This window comes from Chrysochloris asiatica, unplaced genomic scaffold, assembly GCF_000296735.1.
Source record: "Chrysochloris asiatica unplaced genomic scaffold, ChrAsi1.0 scaffold00053, whole genome shotgun sequence".
In the NCBI taxonomy this organism is placed as follows: domain Eukaryota; kingdom Metazoa; phylum Chordata; class Mammalia; order Afrosoricida; family Chrysochloridae; genus Chrysochloris; species Chrysochloris asiatica.
In genome coordinates, this window is record NW_006408571.1 from 12,850,565 (window position 1) to 12,867,696 (window position 17,132).

At 48.3% G+C, this 17,132-nt stretch overlaps 2 protein-coding genes across 2 annotated transcripts in view; one reads left to right on the plus strand and one right to left on the minus strand.

Moving 5' to 3' along the window:
- On the minus strand, window positions 1–10,168 carry FAM221B (family with sequence similarity 221, member B). Its single transcript, XM_006863175.1, has 9 exons — window positions 10,049–10,168; window positions 9,313–9,369; window positions 6,845–7,584; window positions 6,527–6,666; window positions 1,031–1,141; window positions 662–859; window positions 383–502; window positions 116–250; window positions 1–38 (listed from the first exon to the last, which is right to left on the minus strand). Exons 1-9 carry the CDS (start codon window positions 10,166–10,168, stop codon window positions 1–3), a joined length of 1,659 nt encoding a protein of 552 aa, XP_006863237.1.
- Window positions 9,924–17,132, plus strand: part of TMEM8B (transmembrane protein 8B) — a 26,984-nt gene continuing 19,775 nt past the window's right edge. The window contains exons 1-4 of the mRNA XM_006863091.1: window positions 9,924–10,018; window positions 10,632–10,710; window positions 15,407–15,596; window positions 15,934–16,141. The gene's annotated coding sequence lies outside the window, so the exon portion shown is untranslated. The remainder of the gene's footprint in view (window positions 10,019–10,631; window positions 10,711–15,406; window positions 15,597–15,933; window positions 16,142–17,132) is intronic.

Genomic DNA, 17,132 nt, shown 5'->3' on the forward strand with positions numbered 1-17,132 from the left:
TCACCAAGGCCTGCGCCAGGTGTTGGCATTATCTGTCCCTGGAGGAGGGAAGAGCAGAGGTGAAAGGGTCAGGTATGGGGGTCAGATCTGAGGCCAGGCTGAGGGCTGTGTGCACCAGGGAGCCCAGGGGACCCAGGGCGGGAGCTGGGATGGCCAGAGGGCCTCTGCGACTCTAGGGCTACGAAGTCAGAGTTGCGGAGGACGGCTTCTCGGAGGGCAGGCATCTCTGCAAAGGGCACATAGTCTGCTCCTGGAGGCGGAAATCAGTGCAGACTTGGGAGATGAGGGGGTAGGAGGTAATTCTGTATGGGTGAGAGTGTGCCTTGGCTGGCCTTTTAACTACAGATCCTGGAATAGTCCCCTGTCCAGGGCTGCTCCTCACCATGAGATCTTCCCCCTCGTCGTCGTGTCTCCTCGGTCTCAAAGAAAGTCTCATGTTCTTCCCAGCGCCGATCACAGGCCGCACAGAGGAAATTAGACTCAAAGCAGTTGCAGCAACAGCCTGGGGCAAGAGGACATCCAAGAAGAATATAAGGAACAGGCGCTTCCTCATCCTCACCCCTTCTGACCAACCACAAACTCAAATCTCTCCTACCAACTCCCCAGCCTCAAATCATTTGCACTCCTATCTCCATCACAGTGGTTTTGCTGTAGAAGGTACCCTTGTGTCTGCAGGGATGGGACCCAGTGGCTACGTGATCTTCGTGGCTGTGTTTGCAGCGACATTGGGCCCTCCAGGCCTTGGGATCGAAGGCAGCCCTTCGAGTGAGCCAGAACTCACCCACCTCCTCTGGGTGTGATGGGATAAAGCAGAACAAGAGGCAGCGACACTGGGCCACACCACAAGGCACGGATATATCTACGGAAATGGAGAAGAGTAGTAGGGTTGAAGTAGAACTTACTGGGGCCTTTCTATGCCAACTCCTTCCCCCACACCAACACATACACACACTTCCTGTCACATATATCCAAGATATATCCCAAGATCTGACAGACTACAGCTATCTCTCATACCCAGTCAGTTCTCTACCTGAGATGATCCGGTGCACCTTCAACAAGTGTCCACAAAAGCACTTGGACTCATCCCCAATTCGGAAACAGTCCCACAGGTAATGGGGGCAGCGCCAGCCAATGTAGAGACCTGAATATGAAGATATTGAATGATAAGGAAATATGAGATGGAAAAGTATACTAATTTCCACCCCCCCAAGTATTCTTACCTATCCCCAGGAGTCCTCACCTCTACCCCTTTAGACTTTTCTCCTCAAGGTTTCCTCATCGCCCCAAAGTGTCTTCAGTTCCCTTCCCACCCCAGGATCTGCTCCATCTTTCAGCCTGTCAGAGGCTGAAGCAAGTCTTCAATTTCAGAGCTGGAAGATTATAAATGAAATTTTGTTCGAAGATCAGTATGAATCTCACTTGAGTTCTGTGTAACTGTGTGAAGGTCTCATCTCCTTCCCTCCCCACATCACATGTTTTGTTTCCTTGAAGCGGACAGGGTGAGGAAAGGGAGAAATGACTGGCCATGTGCAGAGTAGATGATATTGAAAGGGCTTGAAAAGGAGAAGGTTGGGAATTCCTGGTGCTAGAAGATGGGAAGAGGTTTTTCCTTCTGCAGGTTGGCTCCTTCATACTTCCCTTAAATGTTCCAGGTAGCACAGAAATAGTAATATAAGCACTGGACTGGTAACTGCAAGGTTGGTGGTTCAAACCCACCAGCTGCTCCTTGGAAATCCTGTACAGGGTCGCTGTGAGTCAGAATAGACTTGATGGCAGTTAACAACACAACATGAATTTGAGAAGGGCCATGTATAATTTTCCAAAGGCCAGGAGAAAGAGGTAGCCCAGAAGTCTTGGGTAGTGAAGACCAAAAATATAAGCTCATGAGACTGAGAAAGGAGTCATGGAAATGCACGAAGTATCCCAGAAATGGACCACAGCCTTCACTACCTGAAACCAGAAGACCTAGATGGGACCCTGCTAACATGGCTGATCCACAACAGAGGATCCTGGATAAAGTGGGAGAGAAGTGTGAACAAAACTGAAAGTCATAAAAAAGACCAAGCTTACTGGTCAGAAAGACTGGTGGAACCCCTGAGACTGTGGTCACCCTTTAGGTCTGGAAATGAACTCACCCTGTGGCTCTAGTTTCAACCAATAGAGAGGTCTGTATCAGTAACACTAGGGAGGGAGTACTCCTCAGAATAATCAAACCATTGAGATCAAAATGGCAGCATTTACCCAAGGACACAGTTCAGAAGGCAGGAAGTGAGAGCAAAGAAGGAAGAATGGGATGGGAAACACAGGAAATTGGATAAGTGAGTGATATTACATTGTGGGGATCAAAATCAATAATATGAAACAAAATGTGTATAGATTGTTAAATGGAAAACTGATTTACTCTGTAAACCATTCAATTCACAATAAAAAGTTAAAAAAAAAAAAAAAGGCTGAGAGCTGGTACCAACAAAAGACCCAAATCCTTGAGAGCTGTTCATGAGTGGATCTGCACTGTTTGTCTGTCTTCCTGGTCAATCACACTACAAGCAAAGGTAATGCTACGTAAATGTGAGTGGAAGATTCCCTCATCCTCCAGGAGAGCTGAGACAATCCCAATCTAGCATCAGGAATTCGGTACGAGTCCCCCTGGAGTGAGAACTCCAGCTTTAGGAATTGTATTCTCACTTAAAGTCTCAACTTAAGTGTTATTGCCACCAAAAAGTTGACACTGACCTCCTCTGCCTGTCTATGGTCCTTCTTCTTGCCTTCCATAGTTAGCTCTTGTGCTATTATTTTTCTTACCATACAATGCAGTACAAGTACAATCTACTAACTGTATTCCCATTAGCCTGTGAGTTTCTCCAAGGAAGGGTCTATCTTCTCATCTGTATCTCTAGTTCTACCTAGCACAGCCACAAAATAGAGGCTCAGAGAACAAAGACTGCCTGGCAGAACCAGTGAATGAGCAGAAACAATTCAAACAGGAGGGAAGAGAGAGATACCCAGTATCTTTGGCGGTACAATCCTAAAGTTCTATTAAGTAGAATGAGAGAGTTAGAGTAGGTTTTCTTATCTTACCCATACTTGCTCAGGATTTAAAGCCTGTCCAGGTGTGGCTTTTGATTTGACTATGTCTTGATACTCCTGACAGTCTGTTGTGCCAAGTACCCATTACACCAGGGAGACTTAAGAGGTCAGGGTATAACGGAGTCACAATGGAGGTGGGTGGGGCCAGAATTCCAAGAGGAATTCTCAACTCTGTCCAGAGTAGCAGGACATACTGGATTAGCAGTGAGGTACAGAGTGAACAAGAGTCAGTGCCTATACAGCAAGGAAGGTTTGGTCTAAGGGCCAAGGGCAGTTGAGTCCAAACATTGATATGAAACTGCATTCAGATGAACACTGGAGTTTGAATAGGACAATGACCAGTACACTTCAGATTCTGTTAAAGGTTGTTGTTGTTAAGTACCGTGGAGTTGGTTCCAACTCATAGTGACCCTGAACAGGGTTTCCGAGGCTGTAAATCTTTACGGGAGCAGAAAGCCTCATCTTTCTCCCACGGAACAGCTGGTAGTTTCGAACTGCTGACCATGAGATTAGCAGCCCAATTCATAACCACTATACTACCAGAGCTCCTTGTTAAAGGTTATTGTTGTTGTTATGTGCCGTGAAGTCGGTTCTGACTCTGCGACCCTGTACAGGGTTTCCGAGGCTGTAAATCTTTATAGAAGCAGAAAGCCTCATCTTTCTCCCACCCAACAGCTGGTTGTTTCAAACTACTGACCTTGAAGTTCACAGCCTGATTCATAACCACTACGCTACCAGAGCTCGTTAAAGGTGGTGGTGGTGGTTGTTGTTAAGTACCGTGGAATTGGTTCCAACTCATAGTGACCCTGCACAGGGTTTCCGAGGCTGCAAATCTTTATGGGAGCAGAAAGCCTCATCTTTCTCTTGCAGAACAGCTGGTAGTTTCGAACTACCAACCTTGAGGTTAGCAGCCCGATTCATAACCACTATGCTACCAGAGCTCGTTAAAGGTGGTATTGCCCTCAAAATGGAACAAGTGGCATCTGCCTATGGATTCCAGAGTGATGACCTTAGTTCTCTGCTATGATTCCAAATCCTCTTCCTGTTCTGATTAGACAAGGACTGGCAATTAGACAATATTTGGGACACCATTTTGACTCTATAAAGCATAGTCCATATGACCACATGATTACATTTGCATGATTAACATCACTTTGCTCTTAGAATGTTTCCATATAATGTTACATGATGTGTCCAGCCCAGATTTCTACTAGAATCTTCCCCCAGCATGTTCCACAGGCACTTCAAATGTGTTCTCCCTTTCAACTTGGCCCTTGTCCGTTGTCTTCCATTCATTTAACAAATACTTACCAAGTATCTACTTTGTTTTAGGCATTCAGTTAAGGGTACTATCATCCAAGCAGTTACTATAGCCAAAAATCACACTATAATTCTAGGCATCTCTCTCATACTACACATTACCTTCATAACATTTCTTGAATCTGTCCACTTTTCTCCACCTCCACTCATTCACTTCTTACTGGGATCATTACCAGTATATCACAATATTCATATAGTCTTTCTCCAGTCTATCTTACTGGCAGAGTGATCTTTCAGAAGCACAAATGTGTTCAGGTTATTGTCCTATTTAAAATCTTTTAGTGGCTCTCAGCTACCCTTAGGATATAATCCCAACCCTTTAGTCGACACAGAAATTGCTGCACAATTCTTCCTTCCAGCTGAAGCTGCCCACCAACCCTCAACACTCTCTGTACCAGGAATACTGTATTGCCTACAGTTTCCTCCTGGTGCCTTGCCCTGTCATTTTCACCTTACCCACTTTACACCTGTCTCTCGGGGAGTCTTACAGATTTCAGCTGGAAGTCACCTCTTTCAAGATTGACTCCTGAAACCCCCCAAATTAGATGTCCTCTGCTTGTGCAGCACTTCTGGCTGACCTCTATCATAGCAATTATTAGAATGAATTGTAGATGTCTCATAATTATTATTACTCTTATTAGAATATAAATTCATTGGGGGATTTTTGTATTTCAGCTTCGCCATCCCTTTGCCACTTCCACATCTAGCTCAATGTCTGGCACATAGTTAATGCTCAATAAATGTTTGCTGAATGAATTAAAAGAAAACTTACAAATTTATGTTTGCACTTGATGTTTATCCACACATCACATATACTGTGTTCTGGAGTCCTGACTCTTTAGGGATTCAAGAGCCAGACTATTAGAAGGGAGTCCCACGTATCTTTGCTCAGGATTGAACAACACTTGAATTTCTGTATAAAACTGCCAATTTAAACAGGCAAACAAGAAGTTCCCTTAGAAGCACAAAGAATGCAGTGACCTTTGAGAGTGAGGAGTACACAGGATGTTCTGAGAATGAGAGACCTGAATAGACTCAGCATTTGTAAGAAGAGGAGTGCAGAGGCTGCTGCAATCCCATCTCAATGCCGGAATTAAGAATGAGAAACAAATGTGGTCACTATGACTTTTCTTGGCTGGGGATGGAGAAGGAAGGGTTCCTGTATGGGAATGGGGAAAAGAAATTACATGAAGGATGGATAAGGATATAATTAACTAGCTTTTATGTCTTAGACCCATCTAGTTCATATGGGGAAGAAAAGTATGAAAGACCGACATAAATGCAGTGACATCTGTTGAATTCAATTTAGAAACCCTGGTATCCTCATAGCAGCTCTGGGTGGCCCTCTTTCTGAAGGTAATCTCTACAGATAAGAAGGTTGGTATCAAAGGTACACATGGTCACAGACAGAATCGCATGTGTTTACACAGTTTATCTGCATACCTTTTACACACAGGCATACATAAACACAGCATGCCATGAACAGAATTAACTGTCAAGGGTGCTGGTCCTTGGCTGAGACAAGAATCCACAGAGCTAGAAGATATGGCTCTCCTTTCAGTGAGGAGACAAAATGCTTTTGGGTATCCAGGGAACACGGGCCTGGCATGCATGAATAACAGTCTTTTAATGGAATTCCATTAAGGGGACCAAGATCTTTTGCCATGTCAGAGCAACAAATCCCTTAGAGACTGGTCCTGGGCCAGTCACTTTGTATAGGCTATTTGGGCGTAGTGGCTCTGTAGACTAACCACAAGGTCAGTGGTTCGAGCCCATTAGCCACTCTGTAGGAGAATGATGAGGCTTTCGGAAACCCTATACAGACAGTGTCACTGTGAGTCAAAACCAACTCGATGGCACTTAATCACAAATCAGGCCCTCGAACTGGTGCTGGCCCATGACCTTTCTGGTTTTAGCAACTTTGGGTTAAATATCTCTCTTCTACCTGGACTGTATATGAATATCCTAATTTTTTGCCTGCATCTACCCTGGCATTCTGGGTAGGTAGCACTGCTGTTTCTATAAGGGGCAGCTATTCATTCAATGGGCTCCAGATTTTGTTGGGTTCGAGGATAGCCACAGGCCTGTCACAGACCTCTGCAAAGTTGCCCGGACTCACCTGTCTGGATGGCACTCAGGGCTGCATGCTTCTCCCAGTGGAAAAGATGATTCACCTGAGCACCAAACTGCTCTCTGTGCTTTGCCTTAGCCACTTCCACCACATCTGACTGCTTAGCAGGGCCTACTGGGTGGTCTGTGGAACCTGGGGAGGGAGGGACTCAGTAATCATGGGGCAATGAGGAGGCCCTAAATCTCGGAGAAAGGCCCACCCAGATGGAATAAAGAATAACTGTCCTTCTAGGGTAAGAGAAGGGCAGTGATGGGGAAGGGGGAAAGGGCAGGGCAATTACAGCTAGGTGCTTTCTTCCCCTTCTTCTTTCCCAGCTGGTGTCCAGGCTGAGGTGTATGAGCTCTGCTGTCACTGGCAACCACCCTTTCCTTGTCCTCTTCAGCCTCTTCTTTCTGCCCTGCCGATGTGTCCTTTTGGGTTTGGACTAAATGGCCTGAAAGGGCCTGCTTTTTAAGGATCATAGGGTCAGGGGCATCCAGGGTGACTTTCCTTGTCCATGGAACATCATTGGAGGAAGACTCAGAGTAAAGGCCTTCCCTCTGGGTATTATAGTTAAAGGAAGATGCAGAGGGATGAAAAGAAAGTTTCTCAGAGCCTTTAAAGATGGGAGAGTTCTCTGGGCCCTCAGCTATGAAGGGCTTTGAAGGAGTCTCAGAGCTAGCATGTTCTAAAGAGATCGCAGAGCTCTGGGCCTCTAAAAGGGTCTCAGAGGTGTGGGTCTTTGGGGTGGGCGGCACCACAAGGGATTCAGAAGTATGGTGCTCTAAAGGAGTCTTAGAGATGGATGATTCCAAAACAGTCTTGGAGGTATGGGTTTCTAAAGGGGTCTCAGAGGTGTGGGTCTCTACTGGGATCTCAGAAGTAAATGACCCCAAAGGGGACTCAGGGATATGGGGTTGTAAAAGGGTTTCAGAAATGAGAGACTCCAAGGGAGCTTCAGAGGTAGGGGGCTCCTGCAAGTCCTTAGTGGAGGGGGCCTTTGAAGATGGGTGCTCCTCAATAGCCAGGGTGGTTTGAGAATCTTCTGTAACCGTGTCTGTTTCCATCTAGTGGTAGAATAAGGTACAGACTTCATTAGGTTGGAATCAGAGGGTCTGCCCTAGAGTCCAGGACACACAGTGGGTTATGGAATTAGGATAAAATGTTTGTTGCACCTGAGATGTAAGAGGGAAACAAGATGAACTCTGGATCTCAGAGTATTGATGCCAGGAGGGTCACCCATGTGGCATGCTGCTATGGTTAGTAAGGGAGCTGAAACTTAAAAACAGAAAGCAGAAACCGTCAGAATCCCATCAGTAGACAGTAGCAGATCAGGAAGTGGCCTGAATGTAGCACTTCGGCCAGTCCATAGCTCAGAACTTAGCAGTCAGGCTGTGGAGCTCCAGAGACTGGAAATACCAAGTCAAAGTGGGGAAAATCCACAGGAGCGTTGGCTCCAGAGAGCACGGGAGGATGCCCTGATGCATATGGCCAGGCCCTGCCCAGGATCTGGCTTTGTCTAGGGACCACACAAACACTCTCCCCTGATGATGTCGTTAGATTTCATGGTTCACCTACTTCCCACATTTCCAGTCCTGACCGCTTTAGAACCCTGTACTTAGTGTTCATATCCAACTGCCTGCTGGACAGCTCTAACTGAATGTCCCAGAGTGTATCCTAGTCTCCTTTTGCTTCAACCCTCATCTTCGGATTGGCACCAAGAACTGTTGTCCTATCTTTTAAACATTCCCTCCCACAATCCATTCTATTCTCTCCCTTGTCCCAATTTTATTAAATTTATTTCTTCTATTTGGACTGTGAAATACCACCCCACTCCAGCATATAAATCCCTACATCCATTCACTTATGTAACTTATGTCCTGGTGTGTGGGATAAGCACTGGACTGCTGACCACAAGGTCTGTGGTTTAAACCCACCAGTTACTCCTTGGAAACTCTATACAGGGTAAGCTATGAGTTAGTCACTTAAACGACAGCACCCTACTTTTACTCAGGTATTGTGTTATGCACTGGACTCAGTTGAAAGTCTGAGAGAGAAATAAGTTAATCAACAGTAACAATGAGAATGGGTTGATGTATTGGGGTAAACTCAGGAGGCTGTGGGGAGGGGACGTGCCTAATTTATTCTGGAAGGATAGCCAAAAGAGGTCAGTCGTCTTTACTGATCCAACTGAGATCTTTCTTAAAATGCAAACTTAATACCCGTATTCATCTGTTTTTTAAAAAAAAACAATCAATGATCTGACCTAAATGACTAAATCTAAGCATCTTGGCCTGACACTGTATGTCTGTTATCATTTGCAACACTGCCTGAGGATTCCAGCCTTAACTTTCCCCAATCCCTAATTTCCCCGTGCTTCAGAGGTACAAGATAAATCATTTAAACCCACCAGAGCCTTTCCAAAGGGGCAATATGGGAAGGAAGGTAGGGGAAAAGGTAGGATGATGAGGGGAAAGATGACCAGCCAGCAGAAAAAGGAATCTGAGGGTGAAGAATCAGAAGCTAAACCGAAAGGAGGGCGGAGAAACGGTGGAAAGGGAGGGTGAGGCCTAAAAGTAGAGATTGTAAGGATTGGACAGGCGGATGGGGAGGGGCCGCAGGTGTTAGGAGGAACGGGATGAGGAATTCGGGAGGGGCTGTTGGAGGGACGACGTACCTCAGGGCTTTGGTTTGACTGCTACAAGTCCTTGGGTCAAGATCTCGTCAGAAGACGGAAGGGGCAAGTGTTGGCCGAGGGAAGGAAGGCTGCAGGCGCTGAGTGGTAGAGGTCTTACCTGCATGTCAACGACGGGACCAGCTGATCTTCGCTCGGGAGCCCTGGCTAGATCTACCTAAGGGTGGAAAAGGGGAGGGAGAGATGGGATGGGGGGGTCCAGGGCCGAGGAGGGAGGGGATTGACTGAAGTCTCTGGAATCCAAGCCAGGAGAAGAGGGATCCGTCGTCAAGGCAACGGGAACGCCCAATAGTCTCCATGGCAACAGCGGTCTGGTCACCTCTCCGGTAGAGGAGGTCTCTAGAGGGGACTGCATTGGGCCCGGAGAGGACGAACTCAGAAAATCCGCTTCTGAAAAAGGGGGGTTTGCGGAATCTCTAAGAGAGCTGCTGGGTAAGATCTGAGCAGATCTGTGAGGAGGTCCGCGGGGTGTCTGGGTTCATGAAGGTCCCTGTAGGATTCCTATGAGCTATCTGTGGGGAGGTCAATGGGTGGTGTGGGGATCTGAGGGGACCGTGGGTTCCGTGGTTTTGGGGTGAGGATAGCAGGGTCTCAGGTAGTTGGGGCGGAGTCTGTCTTCAGCGCTCAGCAGGCCTAAGTTAGAAACCAATAGAAAAGGGCAGGGGCGGGTTTTACTAAGAAAGACCAATCAAAGTGCCCGAGGGGCGGAGCGTCACACCGACGTCAAGCCGAGACTGCCGCCGCGGGGCCTGGTTATCGCCGGTCTAGCGCAGCCGGGAGACGCTCAGGCCTGAACTCCCGCCCAGGTTCCCCGGCCTGGTCCCAGCCAGCCCAACCCCAGCATCCTGCTCGCGAAGACTCCGGAGGTCACATCCTGGGGTTGGGAAGTGGAGCCGCGGGTCAGCTCTGCTAGAGCCCCGCTTTGGCCCTTCGGCCCCGCCCCTGTCCGGGGCCATGGCCCAGCCCTTGTCCCGTCCCCTCGTCCTATCCCGATCGGGGCCTTGGCCCCCGGCCCCGCCCTCGCCCCGCTTCCCAAAACGGTCCCGATCCTGGCCTGGGTCCCAGCTAATGCCGAGGTCCGGATCCCAGTGTCTCCCTTTGCTTCCTTCAGGATCCCAGTCCCTACCCCTGGTCTGGCCCCCATCTCCGCCCCTGCCCTTGTTCCACTCTCTTTCACAAATTCCAGTCCAGCCCCTATCCCAACCCCATTCCCAGTGTTTGCCTACGCCCCTAGCCCAAGCCCTACCCTTGCTCCAGTTCACCTCACAGTTCAGGCTTCCGTCCCATCCTCTATCCTTGTTCAAGCCTCAGTGTCCAACCCAGCCCAACCCATTATCTCAGCCTTTGCCTTCATCCCTGTGTCTACCCAAGTCTCTCCCGATACCCACCCCTCTCTCTCATACCCTGCGCTTCTCCCAGTCCCGACTCAGATCTGGGCTCCAACTGCCACCAGCCCTATTGCTGCTGTTACTCTTCTCTGTCCTTGGCCCAGGGGCTGGTGAGTGAAGACAGGAAAGACTGAGGCAGGGATGGGGCTCTGACAAGGAGGGATGGACTGGAGGGATTCAGGAGAAGGGGGACCTGGGGGACTATATCTTTGGGGGGAAAGTGGGAAAAAGAAATAGGGTGGTGGGAGGTGCTGGTAACTGTGGACCTTGAGGTTCAGCAGTTGTCTCTGACTCTAGATAAGAGACTCCAGTCTTTTATTTCTCCATGTCTAGCCTGGCCCCACCGTGGTGCCTGCTTTCCCTAGGAAGTCTCCAGGACTTTGCTCCTGTTCTCAGAGTTTGATGGGGGAGTTATGGTCTGGCATTTAAGAATCTCTTGTTTATTGTGAAAAGACTGAACTGAAACCTTCGAAATAATCGTTAATACCGGGCATACATTAAAACAGAGTTGAGGAAACAGTTTTAAACATAGTATGTAGCAAACAGATGAACCTGGGTCAGTTGCTATTATAACACATTTTCTTTTAGTGAGTCCAAGCTTGATTTACCCAGGAATAATTCCTGAGACTTTCAGATCAGGGTGGCAAATCATGAGGCCATTTAACTGATGGAAAAACTGAGGCTTAGTAAGGGAGCACTTTGCCCAAGGTCACACGGCTTGTAAGTGGCTGTGCTGGGACTAGAAAAAGGTTTCTTAATTCTTTTCCCAAACTAGTGGTTTTTTTCACTGCAACTTAAGTGGGGAAAGGCTCAAAGCACAACCTCTCTTTACCCTGTCTGTCCACAAGAGGGCTTCATCCACAAAAGCTTCATTCAGCAGATGTCAACCAACCAGTGAGGGAGAGAATTGGATAGGAGGGGAGAGGCTCAACTTCCTAATGGGTGGGAGAATGGAGTGTTGATATAGGAGACATGCCATAAAGATGGCTTTATTCTAAGGAGATGACTATGATCTTCATAGTCTCAGACCTCAGACACTTCTAGTAGGTGGATGGAGATGTGCCTTTGGCAATAACAACTAACACAGCAGCTGGGGGGAGTGGTTCAGTGAGCTTCAGGGGCCTCATTGAGTGTACAAGCTTGAGGACATCAATGCACATCAAAGGTCATGGTTCCTGTAGGTGTGTTTTGCTTTATGCGTCTGAGCATTTGTGTGTGTGTGTGTGTATAATGGAGGGGTCGGAGGCAATGCTGGGCATGTGCAGCACATGCACATGCTTGTGTGTTGGTAAATGTCTGCATGTCTATGTTATTTGTGACCCATGCACAGCTTTTCTTGCACCTCACATGGACAGGTACTGATGTCACTTTCTAAAGTTCCTTGTTGGAGGCAGTTCTGGGTGCTTCCTAGCCCACTCTCCTAAGGCGCTCACTGCTGACCACTGCTGCTGGAAAATTGGGTATTCAGCAGGTTGGTTTTGGTCCTGGGGACTCTAATGCGTATCACCCACCCCTGCCATCTTGGCTTCTTTGTTCATGAGCACAATGAATGAGCACTGGGCTGGCTAGGGGAGGAGGGTGACAGACAGGCACAGATTTGTACAAAGCTGAAAGATGTAGATAGAAACATGATTCACCCAGAGCAGGATTAGTTGCTTTGCTGAGGATTGTAATGAAGTTAGAAAAGAGTACTAAGGAAGTCCAACAGCAGGCAGGGCTGTCCTTCATGCTGTTCCTAGTCACTGCTTGGCAACTGTGACCTGGCAAGCCGGGCAGACCTGGCAGCGTCATAGGACCATCACATTTGGTCTTATAAAATGACATTGCTGGCTTCTCTCGCATTTCAGGAATGGGACTTACCTAGTGGGCTTCCTAGTCTCACCCTTGATCTTTAGGGTCTTCTCCTTGGCTTAGATGACTGCATGCCGTGCTATTTCAAGAAATGATCTTGTGTTCTATCCAGTTTCTGGGTGGTGGAAATGGTTAACTATTGAAGCCCACTCAGAGGTCCCTGGAAGACAGGCCTGACAATACATGTCTAACAGGTCAGAGGCATGAAATCCCTGTGAAACACAGCACTACTCTGACACACATGGGGTTGACAACAGTTAGAATCCGCTTGATGGCAACTGTTTTTTTTTTAAACTTTAAAATTTAAGTGCTATCATAGCTGAGCCAGCCTCAGCCTCTGTGTATGTGTGTGTATGCGTGCGTCTCTCTCTCTCTGTCTCAGATGGTGAATAATCACCTCGCTCCATTCTGGAAGTTCTGGGGCATCATCTATGACAGGTTCATCTGATCTTGGCTAGGGCTTTGTTCATCTGTTCTCTGGTGCATGGCTCTGGTCTACCTGGTTAAAACCACAAAGCTTGGAGTGAATGGAGACTATAGACACTTGACCGAAACTGTTTCGAGTTTCTTCCCAGCACCCCCAGATTACTGCTCACTCTTTCCCCCCTCTATCTGTTCTGTAACCTGGCCACTTTGTGGGTAGCTTATTGTTGCTGTTGTTGTTGTTAAGTGCCGTCAAGTCGGTTCCAACCCATAGCGACCCTGTATAGGGTTTCTGGTGAGATTGAACTGCCGACCTTGTGGTTCAAACCAACTTTGCAAGTTCCCAATTATCCAGGTTATGCCATCGTTTGAGTCACCAAGCTCTTTGTGCATTATCTACCCAGGTTTCTTAAAGGTCACCAGTTGCTTTTCACCACCAGCTCTCCCAGAGTCTGCAATGGGGACCTGGTCAACATCTTTTCCTAATAGTGGTGGTGGTAGTTATATGTCGTGGAATCGGTTCGGACTCATAGTGACCTGGTACAGGGTTTCTGAGGCTGTAAATCTTTACTGAAGCAGAAAGCCTCATCTTTCTCCCATGGAACAGATGTTAGTTTTGACTGACCTTGGGGTTCGCAGCCTGATTTGTAAACACTACTTTACCAGAGCTCCTTTTTCCTAACAGTACCAATGACTAATGAGTTGTCCTAACTCTGGTACCAACTTTAAGAAAGAGCACGCCTTCCCTAACCCCAGCAGAGGGTGCTCTAGTGCCCTGATTTTTATAACAGTAGGGAGCTCTTGGCCTTCTGCCTCCTAGTTGTCAAAATCAGAGTTCCTCGCAGCCTGTCTTGTTCATTGATTGGCTCCATCTCCCTGCATCCCTTCATCCCTCTCTGATACATCTCCACTGCTCTCTGAATGCTGCTAGGGGAGCCCCTCAGCTGTGAGCCTCTTTGGGTTTCTGGGCAGCACTGTGCAAGGGCACACAGCTGAGACTGATGAGGTGACCTGCACTATCCTTTAAAAACAAGGACCGGCAAAGTTAGAGCTAATGATCTCCACTCATTTAGGGCAGCTCCCAGGAGGGTGACTCCTGAGGTTGCTCCATGTCTGCAGAGCCAACCTTCACCAATGTTCCCCTCCAGTAGCCTCCATTTCCCAGAAGTCTCTTTCACTGTTATTTCAGATGCCTCATTTTTGGTGGTATGTCTCTCATCTCCGGAGAGGGAGTGTGAGACTAAGTAAACTCTGTAGGTACATCCTGATGGCTAGAAAGTCCTTGCCCTTGGATACCCTGAAACGACTCCGTTTCCACTCTGTCCTGAAGCTGCTTGAGTTCCCCTCATTCTCACTAGGCCTGGAACATCCTCCTGGGCTTCGCTGGGGCCGGTCCTAAGTCTCCAGAGCAGTCGGCTTTTCCTGTGCTTGTCTTCCCCTCCCCAGCTGAGCAGTTACTGAATTCTTTTCACTACCACAGCAATCTCAGTCCCAATGTGCTGGCCTGGCCAGCTGCTGACCCCAGGCTTTCCTGCTCACTTTGGCTTTGCTCCTGACAACCATGATCAGGTATTTCAGTTAGAGATGACCACTTCCTGTCCCCACCCTCCCCCTTGTTGTTGTGTGCCATGGAGTCGGTTCTGACTCATAGTGACCCTGTATAGGGTTTCTGAGCTACGGGAGCAGAAAGCCTCATCTTTCTCCCACAGAGCAGCTGGTAGCTTCAAACTGCTGACCTTGTGGTTCGGTTCGCAGCCCGATTCAATTTGTAACCACTACATTACCACAGTTCCTTACCCTCCCCCTAGCCTGCTAGAATAAACCCGGGTGGTTTGAGATCCCACTGAGTCACCAATTGACTGCCTAAGTGCTCCCCCTCCCCCACCCCAGAGAAACACCACTAGCTGCTCATTTGAATCCCAAAAAGCCGATTTCTCCTTTTCTTTTTCCTCAGGGGCTCTGTGGTGGCCTACCAGCTCCAGTCCCTGTCTCTGCCACCCAAGCAGGCCCCTTTCAGCCTTGTCACACTTTGCCCTCCCCCTGCTTGCCCTAAGCCAATACACAGACAGCTCTGTGAAGCTTCTGAGGGTTTTTCCTGCTGCTAGCCACAGAGGACCAGAAAGGGGAAGAAAATAAACAGGGAAGTTGTTACACAGGCTCCTGCTGAACCCCACATCCCACAGGTGGAGCTCTCGCCTGCTCAGAGGCCTACGAGTCTATGCCAACACACACCACCCCCTCTGTTTTGTTAGACGGAGCAAGAGGAAAATAATGACTTCTAAGTGAGGGCTAGCTGTGTGTGTGTGTGGGGGGGGGGGCAGAAGAAGAGTCCTGGGTTTGGATTTGTTGGACATGTGTGAACCTTAGTTCATTTTTCACAGGGTCTTTGTGGGAATTAAACCAGAGGATGCCTGGGGCAGAGGAGAACGTTTGTTGAGTTGGTGTGGCTTTTGGTGAAGGAAGACTGGTCTGCTTGTTGCATAATGGAAGTGCCCTGTCCTACCCTACTCCTCTTTCTCTCCTGCTCCCCAGGAGGCCTTTTCCTCACTGATTACTCCACATGCTCACCCCGCAAGCTGAGTCCTTTCCGCTCCTTTGCCAGCACTGAACTCTTCCACTTCCATGTTCCTGAGGACACGTTTCTGGCTGTTTGGAACCTCATCATCTTCAAGGAGCAGGGGGGAACCTTTGGGGACCACTGCCCAGACCAAAGTGTAACTGTGTGAGTGTCTGAGTTAACCTTCTATCCCCACTTCCAACCCTGCACTGCCTACTTTCTAAATGAAAGTGTAGGTTTATGAGTATAAACCAACTTCCTGGCCGGATGGAAGTAAAACTGAGAGAAGACCAGGACCTGGCCACTTTCCTGATTACTGTTATACGTGTGAATACCTTTTGCCCCTATGACCCGACCCCTGACCTGGAACCACTTTGTTGTATGTGTTGTCATGGGGAATCCGGTTGTTTTACTGATAAGTGACACTTCTCCTTTCTCATCCCCATTTCCCCCCTCCCACCCTATTGACGGCTTGCCTTCTCTCCCAATTCTGGTTCCCCAGGTATTTTCGATCCGGGGCACCCCCTGTCATCAATCCTCTGCACACACACTTTCCAGGGGACACAGCAGTGCCTGGGGTTTTCTCACTGACTCTCAGCTGGACACTGCCCAACCGCACCTCAGGCATCTTTAACGTCAGCAGCCCCTTACCTGGGGACTGGTTCTTGGCTGCCCACCTTCCCCAGGCCCATGGCCACATCTCTGTCAAGGTGGGTTGATACTGTCCAGGGCAGGGGATAATGTAGAGCTGCTTCTCCATCCCTGCTGAATTCACTCCAGAGGCTACTACCTATCATACCGTAGGCAACAACACAAAGGGGGCTGGGATAGGACACAGCTAGAAGCTAGCATGTCATCTGGGTATAATATGGTGGCTAGTTGGTTATCTGGGTGGGACCAGAGGCCACAATCTGAAGGAGTCAATTTGGGAGTGTCCTAAAGGACACAGTGGGTCCAGGTAAGCTGAAGGGAAAGTCCACAGTCTGGAATCAGAAGCCTTGGCACTGGAGAGAGCGCCTATTCTTATAGTCAAGGGTTACTGAAAGTGATCAGAAGCTAACTAGAGACTAGTCAGATATTGCTGCACAAACCTAGAACTGGTCTTGCTCTACATCTTAGAAAGTGATAGCTCTGAAGACTCTGGCAGGCTGCAGTCCAGTCTAGTCCATCTGGGAAATACATTCCTCCCTATCATCGTTTCAGACAGCTCCCAGCTCCACATGGAAAGAAAGCCATAGGGGACCAACCACCCTGAGGCAGAGAAGCCCTTTTCTATTAATAGGAGGCTTGAGGTAGTTGGTGTCTATTTTGACTGTTGCCCCCCCCCTTGCCCCTTTATATCAGCACTGATTTCATAGAACAGAGGTTTTAAAAATGTGAAGGGTAGGGTCCAAGGTCAGGATGTTCCTCCATTCTGGTTCAGAGGGAAGGAAACTCCACATGTTTTCCTGCCACCTGTAAGTGTTGGGCAGACCAGAAGTCCTCCTTGTACTGAGGGGATATGTGTTTCTTACTCTGTCCATTGGAGGACAGTATGTGATGAGCTGGCCACTGTCAGTGTGGGGTGGCCATATACGTGGGGTCAGTGGTAAGGGTTAAGGGCTGAATGAGGATGTAAAGAACAAGAGCGTGATAGGGCTTAGGCCTGGAGAATTCAGAAGGGCAGAAATGCCCAAAAGGATGAAGATTTGATTTGGGTAT

Coding starts and splice junctions, on each gene's coding strand:
- FAM221B (XM_006863175.1), bottom strand. CDS start 10,168: ATGGCCCCGGACAGGGGCGGGGCCGAAGGGCCAAAGCGGGGCTCTAGC. Junction 7,585..9,312: donor GTCCCGTCGTTGACATGCAG/GTAAGACCTCTA, acceptor TTCTACCACTAG/ATGGAAACAGACACGGTTAC. Junction 6,667..6,844: donor CCTGGACACCAGCTGGGAAA/GAAGAAGGGGAA, acceptor CTCCCCAGGTTC/CACAGACCACCCAGTAGGCC.